Source organism: Colossoma macropomum, unplaced genomic scaffold (genome assembly GCF_904425465.1).
Source record: "Colossoma macropomum unplaced genomic scaffold, Colossoma_macropomum, whole genome shotgun sequence".
NCBI classification, from domain to species: domain Eukaryota; kingdom Metazoa; phylum Chordata; class Actinopteri; order Characiformes; family Serrasalmidae; genus Colossoma; species Colossoma macropomum.
This window is the reverse complement of record NW_023494791.1, coordinates 24752866-24773863: the sequence shown is the minus strand read 5'-3', so window position 1 is coordinate 24773863 and position 20998 is coordinate 24752866. Positions and strand designations below refer to the sequence as shown.

Below are 20998 nucleotides of genomic sequence, written 5' to 3'. Positions count from 1 at the left end.
CCCCTTCATAAGAATTCATATGGTTTTTCTACACATTTCACTTTTCCCTGTCGTTTGTTACAAATTCTTTGTGATGCCTGGTTGGAGTAACACTGGAACTGACGATGCCTTTTAAAAGCTTTCTCTCTGACAGTGTTTAATGCAGCAGTACTGAAATTAGTGCAGTTTCCACCGAGCACTTCTCCCCTTCATAGCACCCTGCTCTGGCGCAGTCCATTTGGCTAATAGCTTTTGAAGGACATGTGTATGGAGATGACATGTAGAGGACAGTGGAGTGAAATGATGTGGTGTAAAAATGTGAGTAATGTGAGCTCCGCTGCTTCTTTCACACGTCCTCTGCTTCTCACCCACTGAACAAAAACATTCCCATGGCCCTGATGACCTGCATCAGGGATGTGTCATCTTCCCTGCTGATTTGTTGAAATAAGATTTGGTCTAAGCACTTTTCCAACAAAGTAAATAACAGACTGTAGAGGCTGAAAACTTTAGGGGGACATGGTTCACATCGATAGGCCATAATGCTACTGACTTGATAATCCAACCATTAACTTTTCTTTGCCTGTATTATTGTTGCTTTATTGAAAAATTGTTGATAAAAGTTGAATTATTTTTACTTTTAGACTATGTAAATGAACTCTCTTTTGCAAAATAGGCAAACAAGCCCAAAAATAATGAAAATATACTCTGCAACTGAGTAATGAAAAGGTTTCATAGTTTTTGTCTTTTTTCTTTTCTTTTACCAACCCTGTTTCCACTAAATAGAATACATTGTATTAGTATCACTTTAACTTGTAGTTTACTTATTTTGGCCAATGATTGTGTTGACGTAAGTTTATTTATGTGGAAACAAAATGTACATTTGAATCAAGCAGATTTAAGATGTTGTTTTTTAGTGAGTTGTCTCATGGAGAGTTGAAGTCATATCTTTAAATATGAACTTTTCAAACTTTTTTTTCAGTTTCTAGTCTTTGCACAGCTATTATTCTTTCCATAGCGTCTTGCCTGTAACTGTGTTTGTATTATGTAGCTTGACTGTACACATACGGAGTTGGCATATCAGAGAGAGTATTATTAGAGCAACCTGGAACACCACAGCCATTCAAATAAAACCTGTCTAAGCCTTGCACCACTCCAAGCTGCTCCACTCTGGAGAAGCCAGTTGTTAGCTTGGACAGGCTTCTTTGGCACTTCTGCTTTATTGCATGGGAATAAAGTGGCTCTTTAAGATTTTGTTCTCTGCTAGCTATGATCACAAAGCATTTGGCTTTCTGTGAATTGAATTTCTAGATAAATTCACAGCCATCATCCTAATAACTACTTCAATCTTTGCCTATCCCAGCTGACATAACAGCATCATACCCTGCTGAACTTGTTCTAATAGGAGTCCAAAAGTATACATTGCTTGAATTTCTGTACCCTCACTTGAGTTTTTGGGAAATGCAGTTACAGTCTAGTTAACTACTCATTGCATACAGAGAACTTTTTAGGTACGCAAGATGGCTCATGTGGTCTAGGATGAAGACTACAATTAGGCTGCACTTTGCACATGCATCTGATAATGTCTCAAGCCTTCATGTGATCGCTGCAAACTGTATGAATTAGGCACATCTCACAGTGAAGGCCGCATCCCAGGTAGGAGAGACCTTGCTTGCACTGGTATACAAAGACTCCTCTTTTGTGCTCTCTCACGAACGTTTGAGATGACCAGAGCAGGCTGTACTGAAAAGGATTCATGACGTAATTAGGGCTTAATTTGTGCTGGAAACAAGCTGGATCTGCTTCCAGCACCTCCCAGATTGGATCAGGTACCTATTGTTGTGGCATCTCATTTACATATAAAATTCATTAAATTCATGGAATGATCTGTACTGATGCATCAAGAAAAATCCAATTTTTTTCTACAAACAACTAAAATATATATATAAATATACATATATTTATATAACAAAACTCGTAGCATGCTGTGTCACATCATGCAATGGCATGCACGCACTTTCACTTTTAACTTACATAGCGGGCATTGACTGAAAAGGTAATTAAAACAACACTGACGCTGTTCATTGATTACACTACTGCTGTGTGTAATTTTGGAAGAGCAAATAAATTCACTGGTGGGCCTAGCCCTGAATTTGACCCCCGTGGCCAGTGGCTACAACGCAGTAGTAACTTAACCATAACTAAAAAGCATCTGAAACACAAAAGTCAGAACTCAACTAATTAATTTTACTAAACTAATTTTACACAAAAAGCTATAATGTCCAACATAACTTTAATATGTTCACAGTTTTCTCAATTATTCTGACATTTATTTAATGAGCCATGTTCAGTGATAAATAACTGTAGGTTTTTTGAATTTCTGTAATGTTGTATGGCCTGGTTATATTCTGTGGTTCTCAAAGAATACTCCAGTTGAGTCCTTCAATTTCTCAGACACAAATATGCATTTCTCGGCTGTAGTCAAAGGATCCCACCAAACAGGACAGCTTTCAGTGGCACAACGGCCGTTATTGTGTAGTCTCAGCCTCAGATGTACACACAATGTATGAAATCTATAGTTAGCTAAGGTGGCCACAGCTAATGGGATATTGTTAGTTCCATTCTGACTCATTATCTGCACATCCGTATGAACACCCTTTGGTGCAATGGTGTTGAGACAGATCAGTCCAATGGAAAAGTATTCGCTCTGCCCAAGTAGGTACCCACTGTCATTGCCATCATCTGTGCTCTATCTGCTAAAAGTCCTGTATTCGTTCATAAAGCTTCATGTTGGTGTGCCATGCTTAGATTTTGATGATCATAATTTGTGGACAGTCCCTCAGCTCTCAGTAGCTGCAGCAGTGGGAGCTGATTGTTTTAGTTACCAATAAGGATCATTTACACATATTAACATCTGCATGTTAGCAAACATTTGATTTACAGTTAGTCAGACTGTTGGGAGTAAAAGAGATTTCCAGATCACTTTCTTGTTGTAGAGCCAGATGAAATGAAAAACCAGGGTAAATGCCTGATTCAGGTATCTTTTGGAAAATGCTGCAGATCTTAGTTCTGCCAATAAAAATAAAGTACATACTAAAGTATCTATAGATTGGCTTTTAGAATTGTATCTGATTACTGTCAGTTTTCCATGACTGTAATGGAATACAGTTACCTTTTTTGTATCCTGATTATGCAATACTGTTAACTGCAGTGCTTAATTTGTAAAACATGACGTAACAGAACACCGAGGGTGAGGTGATCCAGCAAGTGGGCAGGGACGGAAAAGTCCCCGCAACATATAAACACAGCAGTGCCCTAAGTGCTCCACCTAATACAGAAACTTTCAATGCCTTAAAAAGACTAAATCTATGATGACCACAGTACAACACAGGGTTGCAACCATAACATATCAGTGATGCTGTAGAAGGACTGGACGTGTCAAGTGAACATTTACAGTGGCTTAAGCTACACAATATGTTTAACTTCACAATATTTTCTCAGAACATGCTGTCCTTCATAACTACATCATGCCATTTAAACCACATAACACAAAAATAACAACACAAAAACCCATATCAGTGAAAAAGGACTTTCTTACGTTGTCTAATTATCCAAATTACTCCACAACACAGTCATGTCATCTACAGTCCCCACCCAATTTCGCTTTTTGCTCTACTTGTCTGTGGCAGTTTGGTGTCCTTTAGCAATCCAAGAGTGCACATATGGCACAGGGTTGAATTGTGCGAGTGGTGGGCCAACAAATTTCAGAAACAGAAGCGACAATAATGTGGAAGTGTGTATAGACACACGCTGTGATTGGCAATCAGGTTCGTTTGGGAGAAACCGTGCTCACAGTCTGCACTTGCGATTGGAATGCTGTTCACAGCAACCCACAATTATTTTAGTCCATCAGGAATTTCCAGTGCATTTGAGTCAGTGTGCTCCCTAAAGGCCTGAATCACTAGCTGTTGCAGCAAACTAGCAACATCGTCACTGCTAATGCTGGTTTGCCACAGGTTTGCAGATCACTGTCCTCCTTTTCAGCCTTCCTTTTTAAGCATCTTGTTGTGCTCCATCACTTATGCATGCTTACTTCTTTAAGAAAGGACAACAAAGTTAGTTGTCTTTTCTGCCAGTTCCAAACCTTGCAGTTGGCTAGCACTCCCAATGTTTGAGCTTATAAAACATGTGACTGATAACTTGATACTGCTTAGGACTGCAGTTACCATCCACATAATGAGCCTGTTGGGTTTTTTTGGAAAGGAGGCTACACATAAATAAGTATCATTTAATCTAAGTTTATTTATTAATATTACTTTTTTATTTAATTTAGTACAAACAAATGCCTCAGAGGTTCTGTATCCACATAAATCAGTTGCAGAATACAGGCACTCCAAATATTACAGGTACCAGATCTTGTTCCTGCAGGATCCAGCACAAATTAAGCACTAGTTACGCGTTTCTGTGGTCAAATAGCCAAATATTTTAAAATGAGGTGGTTCTTGGCCTCAAGCCAAGCAACAAAACACAGTATCTTTGATGACAGGCCAAAGTTTGATTTGCAAGATTATGTGTTGTGCTGCTGTTGGCATGCTGGATGTCTGTTAATGTTGAGAAAATTATGCACTAAAAAATTATTAAACTTCCAAACTGTCAAAAAATCTGCCTCCACTTCAAATACCAACAGTAACATTAATGGCTCTCCAGTATGGGTTGGTTTGCGTAGGCATGAGGTGTGAACAAAGTACTTTTTTGCCTGCCTGCATAATGTGCACTGTGCCGATGTGTGCACCCCTATTTGTTTCTAATGCACACTCTGCGATTTTGTTCTGTAACTGTGCCTGATACTCCATCATGCAAGCTTCTGAGAGTTTTAAAATGCAGCAATACTAAATCACTGTACCAGTGTTTCTTAATCCTGCTCCCGGTGGCCAACAGCACTGCACGATTTCAGCTATTCCGACACACCTGATGGAGCTCATCAACTCATTATTGAGCCCTTCATGAACTGGATCTGGTGTGTTGGGCTGGAGAACAGTTTAAACTATGCAGTGCCGTGGGTCACCAGTAGCAGGATAAAGAGTCACTACACTACATTTACACCAGTTAACAGTTCCACACTAAATATAATACAATAAAATATATTTTAAGTTTATGTGGTGTGATATTTTGTCTCACCTTGAGAACTGTTACACAAAGTCTCTCCTGGGGCCACATTCCCAGCTCTGTTCATGCATCGAAGGAGTTTATGAATTAGTATTTCTTTAGTAATGTCTGTAAGGAAGGCCTGTTTCACGATGCTTTACGAAATGTAGGTCTAGTGCTTCTGCTGTTATATGCTCCTTTTTTGCCCAACAGCACTTCACTGAGTGTTCATGAGAGTTTCTGCTGTGAAACAGATTCATTTCTTCCTGCTGTGTGTGTCCCTGGATAAATCTCACTTTTTTTTAGCAAACCACATCCTCAGTTTTGCCTCAATAGGGATATTTTCAGTTAAGTGCAATTACAATTTATTTACTAGGTCATTTAAATTGGCTTGTATTGTCAAATTAAGTGTGTGTGGGTGTGCTTGTGTGCACATGTTCATGTTCACATATCTGTTTGCAGTTAAAAAGGATATATAGTACACATTCTGTCTTTTTTAGTTCAGGTTTAAAACTTTAAAGATCAACATTGTCATTAACAGAGTTTTTATTCTCAACTGAGTAGTGAAGTCCCCAGTGAGAGCTTTCTGTGGACCTTTATTCGTTAATTAGTTTTTGGAAAAAGGTCTTTTTTTGGCCTGTTGTTTGGGTAATGATGTCCTTGTTGAAGGTCATAGCACCACTCTTTGGTCCTCTGATCTTTTTAGAATCAAGGTTTGCTGTGTTGTAGGTTAAAGAGGTTATATTGGCTGTGAGAATTATATAACATAGAATCAATTGCATCACTTTATTTTGTCAAACATTTCTAGCAGTCATCCATATGCTATGACAGGTATAGAGCCTACTGGATCTGTTTTATATGATGCATGTGCTATATTGAAGTCTTAGCAGATGAAACCTTGGCATGTTTCGAGCAGATAACATTTCTGTCATATACCGCATGCTGCGTTTTCAGTTAGTGCAGATGGATCCAGTACAGCTCTGGCTGTAGTAGTGAAGTGTAATGCTTTCAGTGCTGGTTTCTTGGTGAGATGTATTGATGTGCCGTCTGCTGGGTTTTGCGTTTTTGATGGCACGAGGTTTGATTTGCTAACTTCAGTTCCAGCTTCCTCACCGCACTGTGAGGATGATAAAGCCTGCGAGTGCTCGGGCAGCCAGCCAAAGGATTTTCATCTCTGGACCAGCCGGTGCTGTGTGTGTGTGAGCTGTGTGGATGTGTGTGTAATTCCATCTCTCTGTGTGTCTTTTTGTGTGTGTCACAGCTCAGACCAAATCCCCTGCCTCGTTTGTGGAGATAAATATTTACAACTCCCACTATTCCCTCATTTTCTCTCCCCTTGCCCTCACTCGTGCCAATCTATCTTCTCTCTCTCTCTCTCTCTCTCTCTCTCTCTCTCTCTCTCTCTCTCGCTCGCTCTCTCTCTCTCTCTCTCTCTCTCTCTCTCTTCTCTCTCTCTTTCTCTCCTCCCGATTCTCTCTTCGTCTATCCCTCACTAAATATCTTTTTCTCCCTCTCTGTGACTGTCACTGTCTCTGTCTCTCCCTCTGCCTTTCTCTCCTTATATCTTACTGTATATATTTTCTCCCTCTCTACAAATCCAAATCCTCTCTTCCTCTCTTGCTCACCTTGAATGCTCTCTCTCTCTCTCTCTCTCTCTCTCTCTCTCTCTCTAACTCTTTCTCCGTGTGACTGTCTCTCTCCCTCTCTATTTCTCTCCTCCTCTTTCTATTCTCTCCTTCTATCCCTCTCTCTCTCGTTGGGACGCTGTGCAAAATGTAAAAAATAATAGAATGCAATGATGTGCAAATCATTTAAAACCCTATATTTAATTGAAAAATAGTATAAAGACATCAAATTTTGAAATTGAGAAATGCTATTGTTTTTTTAAAAAATCAACTTGTGAATTTCATTCAGGCTTCACAGATGTGCAAGTCCCCCATACCATGTGCACCCCTATACAATCACGGATGCTGGCGTTTGAACTGTGTGCTGATAACAAGCCGGATGGTCCCTCTCCTCTTATGCCTGGAGGATGCGGTGTCCATGATTTCAAAAAATCTTAAAAATTGATTCATTGGATTGCAGAACACATTTCCACTTCACCTCAGTCCATCTTAAATGTGTTTGGGCCCAGAGAAGGTGGCGGCGTGTCTGAATCCTGTTTATATGTGGTTTCTTCTTTGCATTATAGAGTTTTAACTTGCATTTGTGGATGCAGCGACAAACTTTGTTCACAGACAGTGGTTTTCAGAAGTGTTCCTGAGCCCATGCAGTGATTTCCACTACAGAATTATGTCTGTTTTTAACGCAGTGCCATCTGAGGGCTCAAAGATCACAGCCAGCCAATATTGTTTTTTGACCTTGTCCCTTGCATACAGGGATTCCTCTGGATTCTCTGAATTGTTTTAATGATATTATGTACCACAGATGATGAACTCCCCAAATTCTTTGCTATTTTATGTTAAGAAATGTTGTTCTTGAATTGTTGTACTATTTGCCTGCACAGTCTTTCACAGAGAACCCCTCCTCATCTTTACTTCTTCAGCCTCTCTGTGATGCCCTTTTTATACACAATCGCATTACTGACCTGTTGCCAGTAAATCTAAATAATGTAATTAGTTATAAGAAGTTCCACCAGGTGTTCTTTTTTTTTTTTTATTGCACAACTTTGCCAGTGTGTCGTTGTCCTGCCCCATCTTTTTTGAAACATGTTGCTGGCATCGAACCAACTTGCTCAGAATACTTTGTGTGCTTCTTTATATCTGTCTCCCTCTCTCTTCCTTTCTCTCTTTAACTCCCTCTCCCTTCCCAAACCTAAATCCTCTATTTCTTCTTCTTTTCCTCTCTCTGTAGCTCTCTCTTTTCTCTCTCTCTCTCTCTCTCTCTCTCTCTTTAGCTCTCTGTTCCTCCTAACCTAAATCCTCTATCTCTCTTGCTCAAAATAATTTGTCTGCTCTGTCCCATTACTCCGAACCCCCCTCAGTCTCTGCACTCAGTGCTTTTGGAGACGGCTAAGGCTACTGAGACTTAGCAAGGCCTGGATCAGACAGTGTGGATAATGAGCATGTAGAATGGCAGCGGCAGCAGCAGGCTTGGTTTCAGTGTGCCTAATGCTGGCCCGGTTGTATTAGTGAGGATTGCAGGGATTAGTAAAGCAGCTAGGCTAATGCTTTTGCCGTATTGCTTCGTTAATGTTGTGGCAGGGTCTTGTGCCACAGCTAGGCTTACGTTCAGCACCAAGGCTGCTCTGATGTGCGGAGGGGTTTCCACATTCTGGCTAGGACAAAGTGTGAGGTTTTGCCTGCTTGGCTATTGGCTGAGGTTGGTAATAAGCTTTAGCTGCTTGGCTAGGCTAACATAGTGATAGGCTTTAGCGACTTTTGTGAGAGCTCAGCTGGAATGATCTGCAGTGTTAACAGTGAGCTGTGAGCAGGGTAATGAAGCCTGGGATTGTGTCATGATGTAATACAGTGGTAATAATTATTATGACTTTTAGGCTAGACTTATCTGAGGCTGTTACCCATCACTGCACAGAAAGAGAAAAGGAAGATACAGATAAGAAAGAGACACAGAGAAAGAATCCAAGAGATGCTGCCTTCATGTTCAAGGCATGATGTCTTCATGTTGAAGTCCTTTGTAGTCAGACATGTAGAGGGTATTGGGAAATTGTTGTTAATTTTGGGAATAAGTTAATTTGGCCACTAACTTTGTGCTGACCTTGAACGATCACTGAATGGAAACATGGAGGATATTAGAAAGCTGTTGTGAAAGAAGAAAACTTACTTTGATTGCCCAAGTTATCTAGTTAGCTAGCTTGATGTATTTTGGTGTCTTCTAAATATGTTTTCCTGTTTTAAGAAATCTACATAATGTCACCAGTAATAACAGATATACACTAATGCTTATGGCCTAATGAATGACTACTGGAAAGAAATTACACTTTAAAATTGTTAAATAAAGAAAGAATTGCCTACCATAAACCATTGAAAACACGCTTTCACCCTTCATAATGACAGAGTAGAGGTTAGGTGCAACATTCAACAGGAGTCAGGAGCTCCTATTTACAGAATTTCTGATTGAACATAAAGGCACCAAGAGTTGCCAACACCTGAGCCATATTTCCCTTATTGTAGCTGATTGAGTTCAGGTTGGTCTCCCAAAAATAGAATCTCAAACTTGGTTTCTTAAATGTAGAATCTCTTTTTTAGTTGCTTCCTACATTAATTGTAAGGGTAGCAAAGTCCAGAGAAAGATGTGCTATGCTCCCAGTTAAATCTTTGACATAGTTTTAAAGACATTTTAAGGTCAAATCAGTCCAAACATGAAACACATCTTGCCACACCATGGACATTCCGTGAGAACGTTTAATAAAAGAAATGTCCCAGAACAACAATGCATTTCCTTTTAGATGCTGTATTCTATGACATGAGCTCTGACATGCTACGGGAGACCATTTTTCTCTGTAATTGATTTATTAGCATATAAAAGATGTGATTTATTCAACACTGGCTGTTACCACAGCTAGACAGACAGCATTTAGGTTATAAACACATCAAAATAAAGGTATGTGTTGAGTAAATAGAAGGACTGTCCTTCCAAAAATGAATAATTTGATAAAGACATGATTCAAAAACTGTTTATTTTAGCCTAATCTGTGGTCATGCATTTTGCAAGACTTCACTATTGTAGACTCCTCTAAAAATTTAGAGGAGTTTTGTTCTACCTTTTTTCTACTATTGTTCTTTCCTGGAATTTTTCTAGGTTTTCCTTGAGTTAATGTGTGCTGCAATGCTGCAGGACTTTGATCACAGTTTGAAGAACCAAAAACATGAAGACCATTACACAGTAAACTTGATGCAAATAAGCAACATGAAAATGCGAAATATTTTTATGTGAATTTTTTATAGCAAAACTACACACAAAACACCCTTTGCAAAAGGTTTTTTCCCCAATTTTGAACAAAAAGGCAGAATAAGTGCAAAAACATATAATTTGCTACGCACAAAATGGGCAAACAGAGAGATTGTGTAAGCCAACTTCCAAAGCAAAACGAGTATAGTGAGTTTCACTGCCTCTTTCATCAGCTAGAACTTTGAGAGGTTTCACATATAGCTTGGATCTCTGTAACCCAGTTTGAGTCCCATTTGGGTTGATTTTGGAGATGCTAACAGCAACTGTGATGACACAGAGGGCATAAATCCTTTTCATATTTGTGGAAAAAGTTCAAGTTGCTGGATCACCCAATCCGTCATCTTGGTTGTCACCATGCCAACAACAGGAATAACAGTGATTGGTAAGTGAGTTCATGTTGCGTTTTCGCTGTCCAAAAAATCCTGTTCAGCACACTTTTGCAAATTACGTACAAGGACAGGCACAGGTAATCTATAGAACTAGAGCAAGTTACAATTTAAATGCATCAACGAATTTATTTCTCTTAAAGAAGTATAAGTAACACAAGCAATGCAATGTTCTTATTAAGCCAGTAACAGTAACGTGTCTATAAGGATTTACATGCATATGCGTATGCGTATCGTTACACTCCTAGTCTTTTGTGATGTTCTCGGCTGTATTCTGGAGCTTAACCCCAGTCAGTGAGCCACACTTCACCTTTGTATTTCTTTTTGTGGGTCTCGCAGCTCCTGAGGCCCTTGGCAGGCCTGACTCCAAACCACTCAGCCTGAGTCAGCCTTACACTCCACTGGCCCACCACACACTGATGGAGGTGGACTGCCCTATGTGTGTATGTGACACTCCTGTAGCCATGGTCAGCCCCTCACAGGACCTTTATGGCCACTTACACCGAGCCCAAGCTGTGAAACACTTGACTGAGCTTGCAGGAGCTGCTGTGGAGAATGTAGATACAATAGCACAAAGGCACGGTGTAGCATTGACCAAACGCTGGCTACCTTCCAGTAGGCTTTGTCAGTAAGCTTTGTCACTGAACCTTATCACACAGCTGCTTCAGTAGGCTATTCAGAGCAAGTGCTGGTGATCCTTTTCACTGGCTGAGTGTCAGTCCTAATCTGACAGACACGTATGCCCTTTGCGGCCTTTGGCTGTGCTTGGAAGGCACGCAGACAGACTGTGGGAACAAACTGCTATATAAGGGTTTGTAAAATGTTTCTGTAATGCTCATCAAGCTTGGCCAGACTGTGGCCTGGCTATTTTTAAGAGTCCCCATTGTTATTAGAGCCTGGTGTGGAAGCCAGATTACCCAATGTCAGCTAAATGTACTAAGATGATTTTGGCAACTAAGATCATAGACTTGCTGGTGAGTTCTGGTTATTGCCTATTTCAGCGTAATAAACAGCTGCTTGTAAATGAGTATATATTTTTAATACTCTGTGCTTTTTTATAAGATGTATATAATAGTCCTGTTGTACTATAATGGATATAATGCCAACAGTAATCCTGTGGTGTCCTTCTTAAGCATTGGAACAGAGAGATCAAAGTATTTTTTGTGCACTCTATCATGCACCTTTATTGATGAAAAGATTGACATGAAGCACAAATATGTTCCATCTAACTAAATGGTTCTTAGCTAATGCTTTTTATTGTTTTGAAAAAATAGCATATGGTATTGTTAAAATCCAACTCAAAACTATGCAAACTCTGTCATCTTTCTGTCTTGTGTTTCTCTCTCTCTCATTCCTCTTCTTCTCTCTCTCTCTGTCCCTCTCTTACAGAGACAGGAACAATGAACAATTTACAGCATTTACATATTTAATAACTCTCTATTTTGTTTGAGAGTAATAATAGTAAATCATACATTTCCTGTAAATCTTGTGTATGTGTGTTGTCTATGTGTTTTGGTGGGGGGGGTCACACTATCTGTCCCTGATCTTGTGGCAAGCAGATGTAGATTGTCCTGCCAAAGCGCTGATGCTCTCTCTTCCTGTCTGTCTGTCTATCTGTCAGTCTGTCTGTCTCTCTCTCTTTTTCTCTCTCTCTACTGTAATACCTGTATGAACAGTTACTCACATATGTGTGTAGAGCTCTTCTCTGTGATGGTGCTGCTGGTGTTGTTGTTATTGTTGTCAGATAAGCAGGATTGAGTGAGTGCCCTTGCTCACATGCTCAGTTCTTATTGGCTCTGATTTGCTTTGCTGTCATGGTTACTCAGCTTCTCTCTGTCTGCTGTCTGATGCCAAGCTGTCCTTGATGATGTCACTGCCAAAACAGTTCAATACTCAGAGTGTCTCTCTCTCTCTCTCTCTCTCTCTCTCTCTGTCTATGTCTCTCTCTCTAGGATCTGAAGAAGGTGCTGTCGTTCCCTCCATACCCGGGGGAGTTCCTGCACCCGGTTGTATATGCGTGTACTGCTGTCATGCTGCTCTGCCTCTTTGCTTCCATCATCACGTACATAGTGCATCACAGGTAGGCCAGCAGCTTCCATCCTCTCTCATTATGACTAAGTCTTACAGGCCTTTTGTTCAAGCTGTTGCTTTTGGGGCTTTGGTGAATGGCGCTTATGGAGATGCATGTTGTCCAGTTATTCTCTATAAACTTACAATGAGAGCTGCCATAGTGATAGGAATGTCATTGTTTTTTTTTACTGGAAGATTCATCTCAAGGCTGTTACAGCTTCTATAGGCACTGGTGCAAAATTGAGTGGCTGGGGGGGGGTGGGGCTGACATGTGCCCCCAACTTTGGGTCATTCGTAGAATGGTAATCAAAAAAGTACATAGTTTATATTACTGAGAAAATTTTTTACTGTTCCAGCAATATTGCTCTGTCATTACAAACTAAAATAGACTGGCCGTCAGAGTGAACATGGGTGCCCTATGCCATGCACACACTGGCTTTTGCCTAAAACAAGGCTATGGCAGTGTAAATCAGCTCTTAGACAAGCAGCTAGCCTAACAGCTTACCTCACTACCTTTTATTTGAATCAACATTGCTTGATTATTGTCTGTCTATGCTAAAAAGCACCACATATGCAAGAGTCTCCTCATAGAAGAATTGTTTCTGCCTATTACAGAAATTGAGTTATATATAGCTTCATTCAGACTGGTTAAATTATCAAAGAGCTACAAGGCATTTTCAATTATTCCCATACAAAATAGATTGATGTTTCACTTAGTTATAGTCAGTGATGATAAAAAGACAAAAAACACTTACCTGGCCTGCCACTATGTTGAAAAATTAGGTTGTTTTCAGCATGTATTTATCGTAATATGATCATTTCTTGGCTTTTTCCATAGCAGTTTTTAAGAGCCCTTCTTGTTTCTGCTTGATTATCATGCCCTTTATCATTATTGAGGTATTTGCTAAAAGCAGCATGCAGATCAGACTAGGCATTTCAGTGACAATGTACAAAGAAAACACTTTCATTTTAAGAGGCAATGCTGAATCAAACTTGAATCTCTATACAGAATATGGATTAGACAATACATGGCATTATTATATATTTATACAAGAATTAGAGAACATGACGATAAGAATTGTAATTGCAGCTTTACTTAGTTTCACATGTACACTGCCTTCTGACTTACAGTACTTTGTAAAAGTCAGAGACCATACTGCATTTATTTAATTTCCAGTCAGAATGGCAATTAAGTACAAGTTATTCATTTTTCATCTGGAAAAAAGGACAAACAAAGAAGCCTCGACAACTAAATATAATTTAAAAATGTCAATGTGTCTAGCCTTTGCCATCATCGCATCTTTCAATCTTTTTGGGAGAATAATTTTCCAAGCTTCTACTTCTCATGATATAAGTAATACCAGACACATTCAGTGATAGTCTGGACACTGGGGTGGACAGTCTATTGTTTTGAGATCATCAATAGCGTCTTTGTTTGCTTTGCAGATTTTGCCATATATTACAGTCCTATTCTATAAGCTTACATTGAGAACCGTGATAGTAGAGACTTTGTTCTTTCGCTGTTTCATCTTAAAGTTCTTACACCTTCTGTAGGTAATTGTGTGTGTGTATGGTGTATGTGCTTGTGTGTCTCATCAAACAGAATTGTAATGGTTCATTATGTGTCTTCTCCAGTAGAGCTTATTCCAACCCACCCCAACACACACACACACACATACTTCAGACAGTTCAGCAGAGCTTTCTTCGTCAGGTGGAAAAATGCGTTTGGACTGAAGTGGACGGTTTGTCTCAGCTCATGAATCTCCCTCACCGTACTCGTCTCGCCTCAGCTTTCATCTCCTCTCTCTTTTTTCTCTTGACTTTTTTCTGTAAGCTGGTGCAGTGCTGTTTGCTGTGAGTCAGGCCTGTCTAACAGACAGCCTGAGTCATTTAGATGGGAGGTGTGTGTGTCTACACACTTACACTCTCTGTGTGCCTGAGTGTGTTTATGTGAGCTCTCATACTTTTTTAAGTGTAGAAATTGATTCCACACACTTCTGCCTCTCAGTTAGGCTTCCTCTAACTCAGATCAGATGATATTATACTGCACACTGATTCCACGTCCTCTCTTTTATTAGAGAAATTCTCTCCTCCTGCTGTTTGGCTGATGAAAACAAATACTCTTAACTAAAGCCTGCAGCAGTGCTGACTGCTGTCCTCCCCTTTACCCGCTCTGCCTCTCACATACCTGCACACACACACATTCACACACACACAGAGACAGTGTGCTGGCGGCGGTGCAGGTTAATGCCGTTGACCTACTGAAGCTGCTGCTGCCTCAACTGCTCTCTCTGCCCCAACACTGCAGATGATTTATAGCCACAGAGAGAGAGAGAGAGAGAGAGTGAGTTGACTCATCTTTGCTGTTGCCATGTGCTCTTTGTTTCTTTCTTTCTTTCTTTTTCTTTCTTTCTTTCTTTCTTTCTTTCTTTTACCTAGCTATCTGTCTTTCTCTTCTCTTTTTTATACTTTCTTTCTCTTCCATTAATTTTTTATTCATACTATCCTTTCTTCTTTCTTTCTTTCTTTCTTTCTTTCTTTTCCTTGTTTCTTTCTTTTTGACTATATATCTGCCTTTGTTCTTTTCTTTTTTCAGCTAGCTGTTTTTCTCTTTTCTCTTTTCTTCTTTCTCTTTTCTTTCTTTCAATTTTTGTATATTTCTTTTTTACAGTCCCTTTCTTTCTTTCTTTCCTTCTTTCTTTCTTTCTTTCTTTCTTTCTTTCTTTCTTTCCATTTGATATATATCCATCTTTCATTCCTTCTTTTTGGCTGTATATCAGCCTTTTTCTTTCTTTCTTTCCTTTTAGCTTGCTGTCTTTCTCTTTTTTCTTCTTTCTCTTTTCTTTCTTTAAATTTTTGTGTCTTTCTTTTTTACAGTCCCTTTCGTTCCTTCTTTCTTTCTTTCTTTCTTTCTTTTTTCTTTCTTTCTTTTCTTTTGGTTATGTATCCATCTTTCTTTCCTTCTTTTTGGCTGTATATCTGCCTTTTTCTTTCTTTCAGTTTTTATTTCTATCTTTTTTAGCTTGATGTCTTTCTCCTTTCTCTCTCCTTCTTTCTCCTTTCTTTCTTTCAATATTTATGTTTCTTTTTTCTCACAGTCCTTTTCTTTCTTGCTTGCTTTCTTTCTTGCATTCTTTCTTTTAAATAATTCCTCTTGCTTTCTTTTTTCGTCCCAGTGAGTCACTCAGATTAGATAATGTACACTAATGCCACATGTGTTTCTCTTAGTCACTCTCCAGACTGCTGTAATAATCTGGTGTGGTGATTTATTATAGTGCTGCTATGTAGATGCGTAAGGCAGATACATGAACATTCAATAATGATAATGCTCCACTAACAAAGACCTTTGACATTAATCATTATCCCTAATCAGAACATGCTAAAATGGCATTAGATTTTACCCGTGATTAGCTCTGAGCTTATCTGCATGCTTTTGTAGGGGCTTCATTATAGTTGATTCTGAAATCATTCTGTTCTGTTGTTGCTAAAATTGGCCTTCCAACTGCAGCATTTCTGGCCTGGAGCTTTAATCCTTAGAAGTCTAGAATTACTACCTTTTTGATATACATTTGATTTACACTACATAATTATTTCCATACAGTTACATGAAATAAATTAAATTTACATTCAATTTACAATCTGTCTGATTTTTTATTTCTTGTTTTAGTGTCAAACATTGACAAATGTATTCAACTGCGAATTTTCGTATTCCACAAAAATACGCACAAGTTTCCATCAAACTCAGATTTCTTTCACTTTCAAACACAATCTAAGGCTGAAAGTTTCTTCTTTGATTTAATGAGCTAAGAGTGAGCTATGAGGGGGCTATAGAAGGATTAAAGTAGGTTGCACAGCACACACAGCACTCATGTTTTACTATGCAATGTGTTTTCCTTTCTTTGACAGTGCAATCCGTATCAGCCGAAAGGGATGGCACATGCTCCTGAACTTCTGTTTCCACACGGCCCTCACATTCGCTGTGTTTGCCGGAGGCATAAACCGCATCAAATACCCCATCTTCTGCCAAGCGGTGAGTGTTCAGCCCCTTCATAATCACTCTCTCTCTCTCTCTCTCTCTCTCTCTCTCTCTTTCTCTCTCTCTCTCCCTCTCTCTCTCTCTCTCTTTCTGTTAAAGCATCACTGCGTACTGAATTGTTTATTTTTGCCTACTGATGTGCATTGACTTTCCAAAGTATAGAGCGCTCTCTGTTTTCTGTGTGTGGGCATGCCGTGTTACTAACAATGGCTATATGCATGTTGATTCCTCCTTTGATGGATGCTGTCCATTGGTTTGTGGTTTTTAGCTCTTGACAATGATATCAATGATATGTGAATGGATGGTGAGAGAAAAGCACATTTTGTTGGACCTCAGGAGGCCCTTATCCCATAGGAGCTTTTTACAGACTGTTGTTTTAATTACTGTGCATGTGTGTGGTTTGCCTTACCTCGAGGGGACTTTCATCTATGCAGTCATGCACTGAACTAAGCATTACTTCAGCTTAGAAATGTGTACCAGTGTACTATATTTAATTCTTGACCTGCAGTAATAGTACCATTTTCTGAATAGTAGCCTGTTCTGTAACCAGTTGGAGAATGCTATGGCTTTGCATTTGAGGGTAAAAATGCCTAGAGTAAGTGAGAAGCATGAGCCAAAATCCAGCACAGTACTGTCGCCTAAGCATTTTCCTGTTGTGAATTTTTTTTACACAAATAATCAAATGGCCCTCCTCACTTCATGTCCAAACGGTTATATAGGATAGCTAAGATGGCAGTGGCATCTAATGGCCTGTTCTGGTCTTGTTCTCATTCTCTTCTGGAAAGAAACACAGTTCTACAGTTGACTCATAGAGCATCCTGGTAATTTCCGTTCAGGCTTGAAAGATTTGTGGAACATCCTAAATAGGGGCCTCTGCTTGCCATAATTGTAATAATCCTTTTAAATAAGGTTCTTTCCCACTCACCCTCTCCTGTAGTCAGTGCACAAAAACTGCATTAACTGTAGTTGTTATTCTACACCTGGTTTGTCTAATCAGTGTTTTGTTATTTGAAATCAGGTGTGTTGGCCATGGAGTTTAATAAATCCATGCAATGGCTGGGGGCATTTAGGAGAAATCAGGAACCAAAATTCTTCAGACTAGCTTGCAAGATATCAACTACTTGCATCTTGCAACGTATTTGCATCTATACTATATGGCCAAAAGTATGTGGACACACCTCCTAATAGACAAAAATTGGTGTAGAATGGGTCACACTGAAAAGCTCAGTGATTTTAAACGTTGCACTATCATAGGATGCCACTATTGCCACAAGTCACTTCTTGGCAGCATCTTGGAGCAACAACAGAAGTGGTACATCATGCAAGGCGACAGAGCAGGGCCACTGAATGCTGATGCTCGTGCCATGTACAAATCCACTAGCCTCTGTTGCAGAGTTCCCAACTGCCTCTAGACGCAACATCAGCTAAAGAACTATGCGTTGGAAGGAGAGGTCTGCAGATTCCCATTGGACCTACGCGACTCATCACGATATCTTGCGGCGCAGGACTAATTTTTTAGTCTTGTGCGTGAGAGCAGGTGGGAAACCAGTCTACTGCAGGCAGGGGTGGGCCAATACACGCATGAAGAGAAATCCCACAAATTAATAAAGCGGCGGGCATGGGATGAAATCTTGCAGGAGCAGGTGGGCGTGGGTCTGGAAGAACAGTCTCACGCAGACCACTAGTTGGGAGCTTCATGACATGAGCTTCCATGGGCGAGCAGCTGCATACAAGCCTAAGATCACTATGTGCAGTGCCAAGTGTCAGCTGGAGTGGTGTAAGGCATGCCGCTACTGGACTCTGGAGCAGTGAAAACGTGTTTTTTTGTGTGATGAATTCTGCATGCATAGTTGTATGCAGGTATAGAAAACTCATTCCTTTTACACTTGTGTTGAATGTGGTCAAGATCCATTTCCAAATGTGGATTTAATGATCCAATAATCATCCTATCACAGTGTATCCTTTGTGTGTACACCTGGCGTTTCATTTGATCAAGTAAAATTTATACATGATCCAGTCACCAAAAATGCATGACATCACAGTACGCATATTGTAGATACTTTAAGAACACTGAACAACTGCATGTTTTATTACAGAGAGAGCATAATTAGTCCTTTTCAATTTGATTTAGTGCAGTGCAATATGTTGAATGTTGAATAAATATGTTTGCATTGATCATATTTTTGTAAAATGTGGCATTTCTGGGGCTGTTCCAGCTTATCAAACCACAGAAAACCTATTCACCGACTGGCCACTTCATTAAGTGCCCCTCCTTGTATCTACACTCATGAACTCCACTTGTCATATAGAAGTACTTTGTAGTTCTACAATTACAGACTGTAGTCCATCTGTTTCTCTGCATACTTTGTTAGATCTCTTTCAACAGCAGTGTTGATGAAGTTTTTAAACACCTCAGTGTCACCGCTGGATTAAGAATAGTCCCAAAAATATCCAGCCATCAGCATCCTCTGGGCAGTGTCCTTTGACCACTGAAGAAATACCAGAGAATGACCAACACAAACTGTCTCTGATTTTATATCTATAAGGTGGACCAACAAGTAAGTGGACATTCCAGCAGCACTGCTTTGTGTGATCCACTCGCACCAGCGTAACACACTAACATGCCACCATGTCAGTCACTACAGTGCTGAGAATGATCCACCATCCAAATAATACCTGCTCTGGGGTGGTCCTCTGGGGGTCCTGACCATTGAGGAACAGTATAAAAGGGGAGTAACAAAGTATGCAGATAAACAGATGGACTACAGTCTGTCATTGAGGAACTACAAAGATGGCAGGTTTGGTAAGTGGAGCTGATAAAATAGACAAAGAGTGTATACTGTATGTGTGTATATTGTGATGCATATCGTCCATCATGAAAATGTCTTGAAGTGTTATCATGTGTTTGCCATATTTTGCCATATCGCCAATACAAATTACACTGTGTGTTTATTATTGCTAGCAACAAGTGTGACTTCTGTGTGTTAAGTTCTAAATCTCCACCTCAGCACAGCAGTGTATTTACCACTTTATGCGCTGTGACTGTCCAGTCTCCCCCGAATCCTGATGCTTACTGCATACACACACGAGGGATTAAAACATCAGTCCCCTGCTGAGAGCCTTCATCTCTGTGTTAGAACATGCATCTCTCAGAGCAGCTCCACATCAGGCCCACTCACTGTCAGTGCACCAGTCAGCCTATGACTGAGTGTGTGTGTGTGTATGTGTGTTTTGGATAATTACACACGACACTCACGGTAGTGGCTGTGCAGCTCCATGTGATCCCCCCCTGCCCACCCCTCTGCTGCCTTCTGCCCACCCCTCTGCTGCCTTCTGCCCAGCAGGGAGTCATTCTATCTCGGGGACAGAGAATGCGCCGCCCCCTCTTGCACACGACACACAACATCAAGGAGTGCTTAAACCAGGGCTGTCACAATTGTTCACTTCTTTCTTTCTCTTTCTCCACCCTCTCTTTTCCCTGCGATCTGTAATCTCTCTCTCTCCCTCTTGCTCTCTCTCTCTCAGAAAACTTCCTGACTCTGTTCTCTGAACACTGTTAACCTGCTGCAGTGGTTTCATTGCTGATGTTGTGTTGTTGTTTTGTTTCCACCTGTTATTAATATTTAACACACACACTGCACAAACCACACTCATACACAGCAGATTATTCTGAGATGCAATGCAAGATAAGTGTTCTGAGATGCAATACAAAGGCAGCAGTGATGAAACAGTAGGAACCGCTTGAAGAGACGGCTTAAAAGCTGCTCTCTTGCTCTGGCTGTCAGCTCAGAAATCAGCCCTGATGCTCTTTCTTTGCTTTGGAGTTGGGACTGCCTCCGAGGAGCGGTTTGATTCCAACTCCGTATTTGTTCCTAATGATCTACAAACTGTCAAAAGGTTGGATTTTGATTGGGCTTTTGTTGTTTACAATTTTGCCAAGAGAATGTAATGGAGATCATGAAATGCAACAGTGGTACATGTGATGAAACCTTAGAATCAAAAGTATGAAGTTGAGAATCTGATTTATTTTGATTCTCATTCACAATCCCTTGAATTATTGAAATCTTTGGTGACTCTGAAGATTTCTAATGAGTGAATACCTGTTACGTGTTCTGCAGCATGATCTTAAAACAAATTAATGTATGTAAAAAATTAAGTAATTAAGTAGTTAATAAATTAACACAAAGTAAACAGTTAGTTGACCAAGTCAACTGACAATCATCAGGAACGTTCCTTTCATCATGATGCCATAATAGCCACCATCTAGGATGTTTTCTGGAATGTTTCCTTTATTTTTTTCTGGTTATTTTTATATGTGCAACTTTTCTGTTTTCTGTGCAGCAACTGTATTTAAAAAGCTTGTGAAACTGAATGATTTTTTTTCAAATTTTGTATTTTGGCTTAACAATTCTATAAAAACAATGCTAAAACATCTGGCGGCTAATTTTCTGCAGCATCAACAACAATTAAAAGT

General features: G+C 39.9%; 1 protein-coding gene across 1 annotated transcript in view; it reads left to right on the top strand.

Moving 5' to 3' along the window:
• Nucleotides 1-20998, top strand: part of LOC118810643 (adhesion G protein-coupled receptor A3) — a 194847-nt gene that overhangs the window by 157785 nt on the left and 16064 nt on the right. Inside the window, exons 15-16 of the mRNA XM_036574580.1 lie at nt 12371-12498; nt 16395-16518. Coding sequence (XP_036430473.1) covers nt 12371-12498; nt 16395-16518 — 252 coding nt within the window. The remainder of the gene's footprint in view (nt 1-12370; nt 12499-16394; nt 16519-20998) is intronic.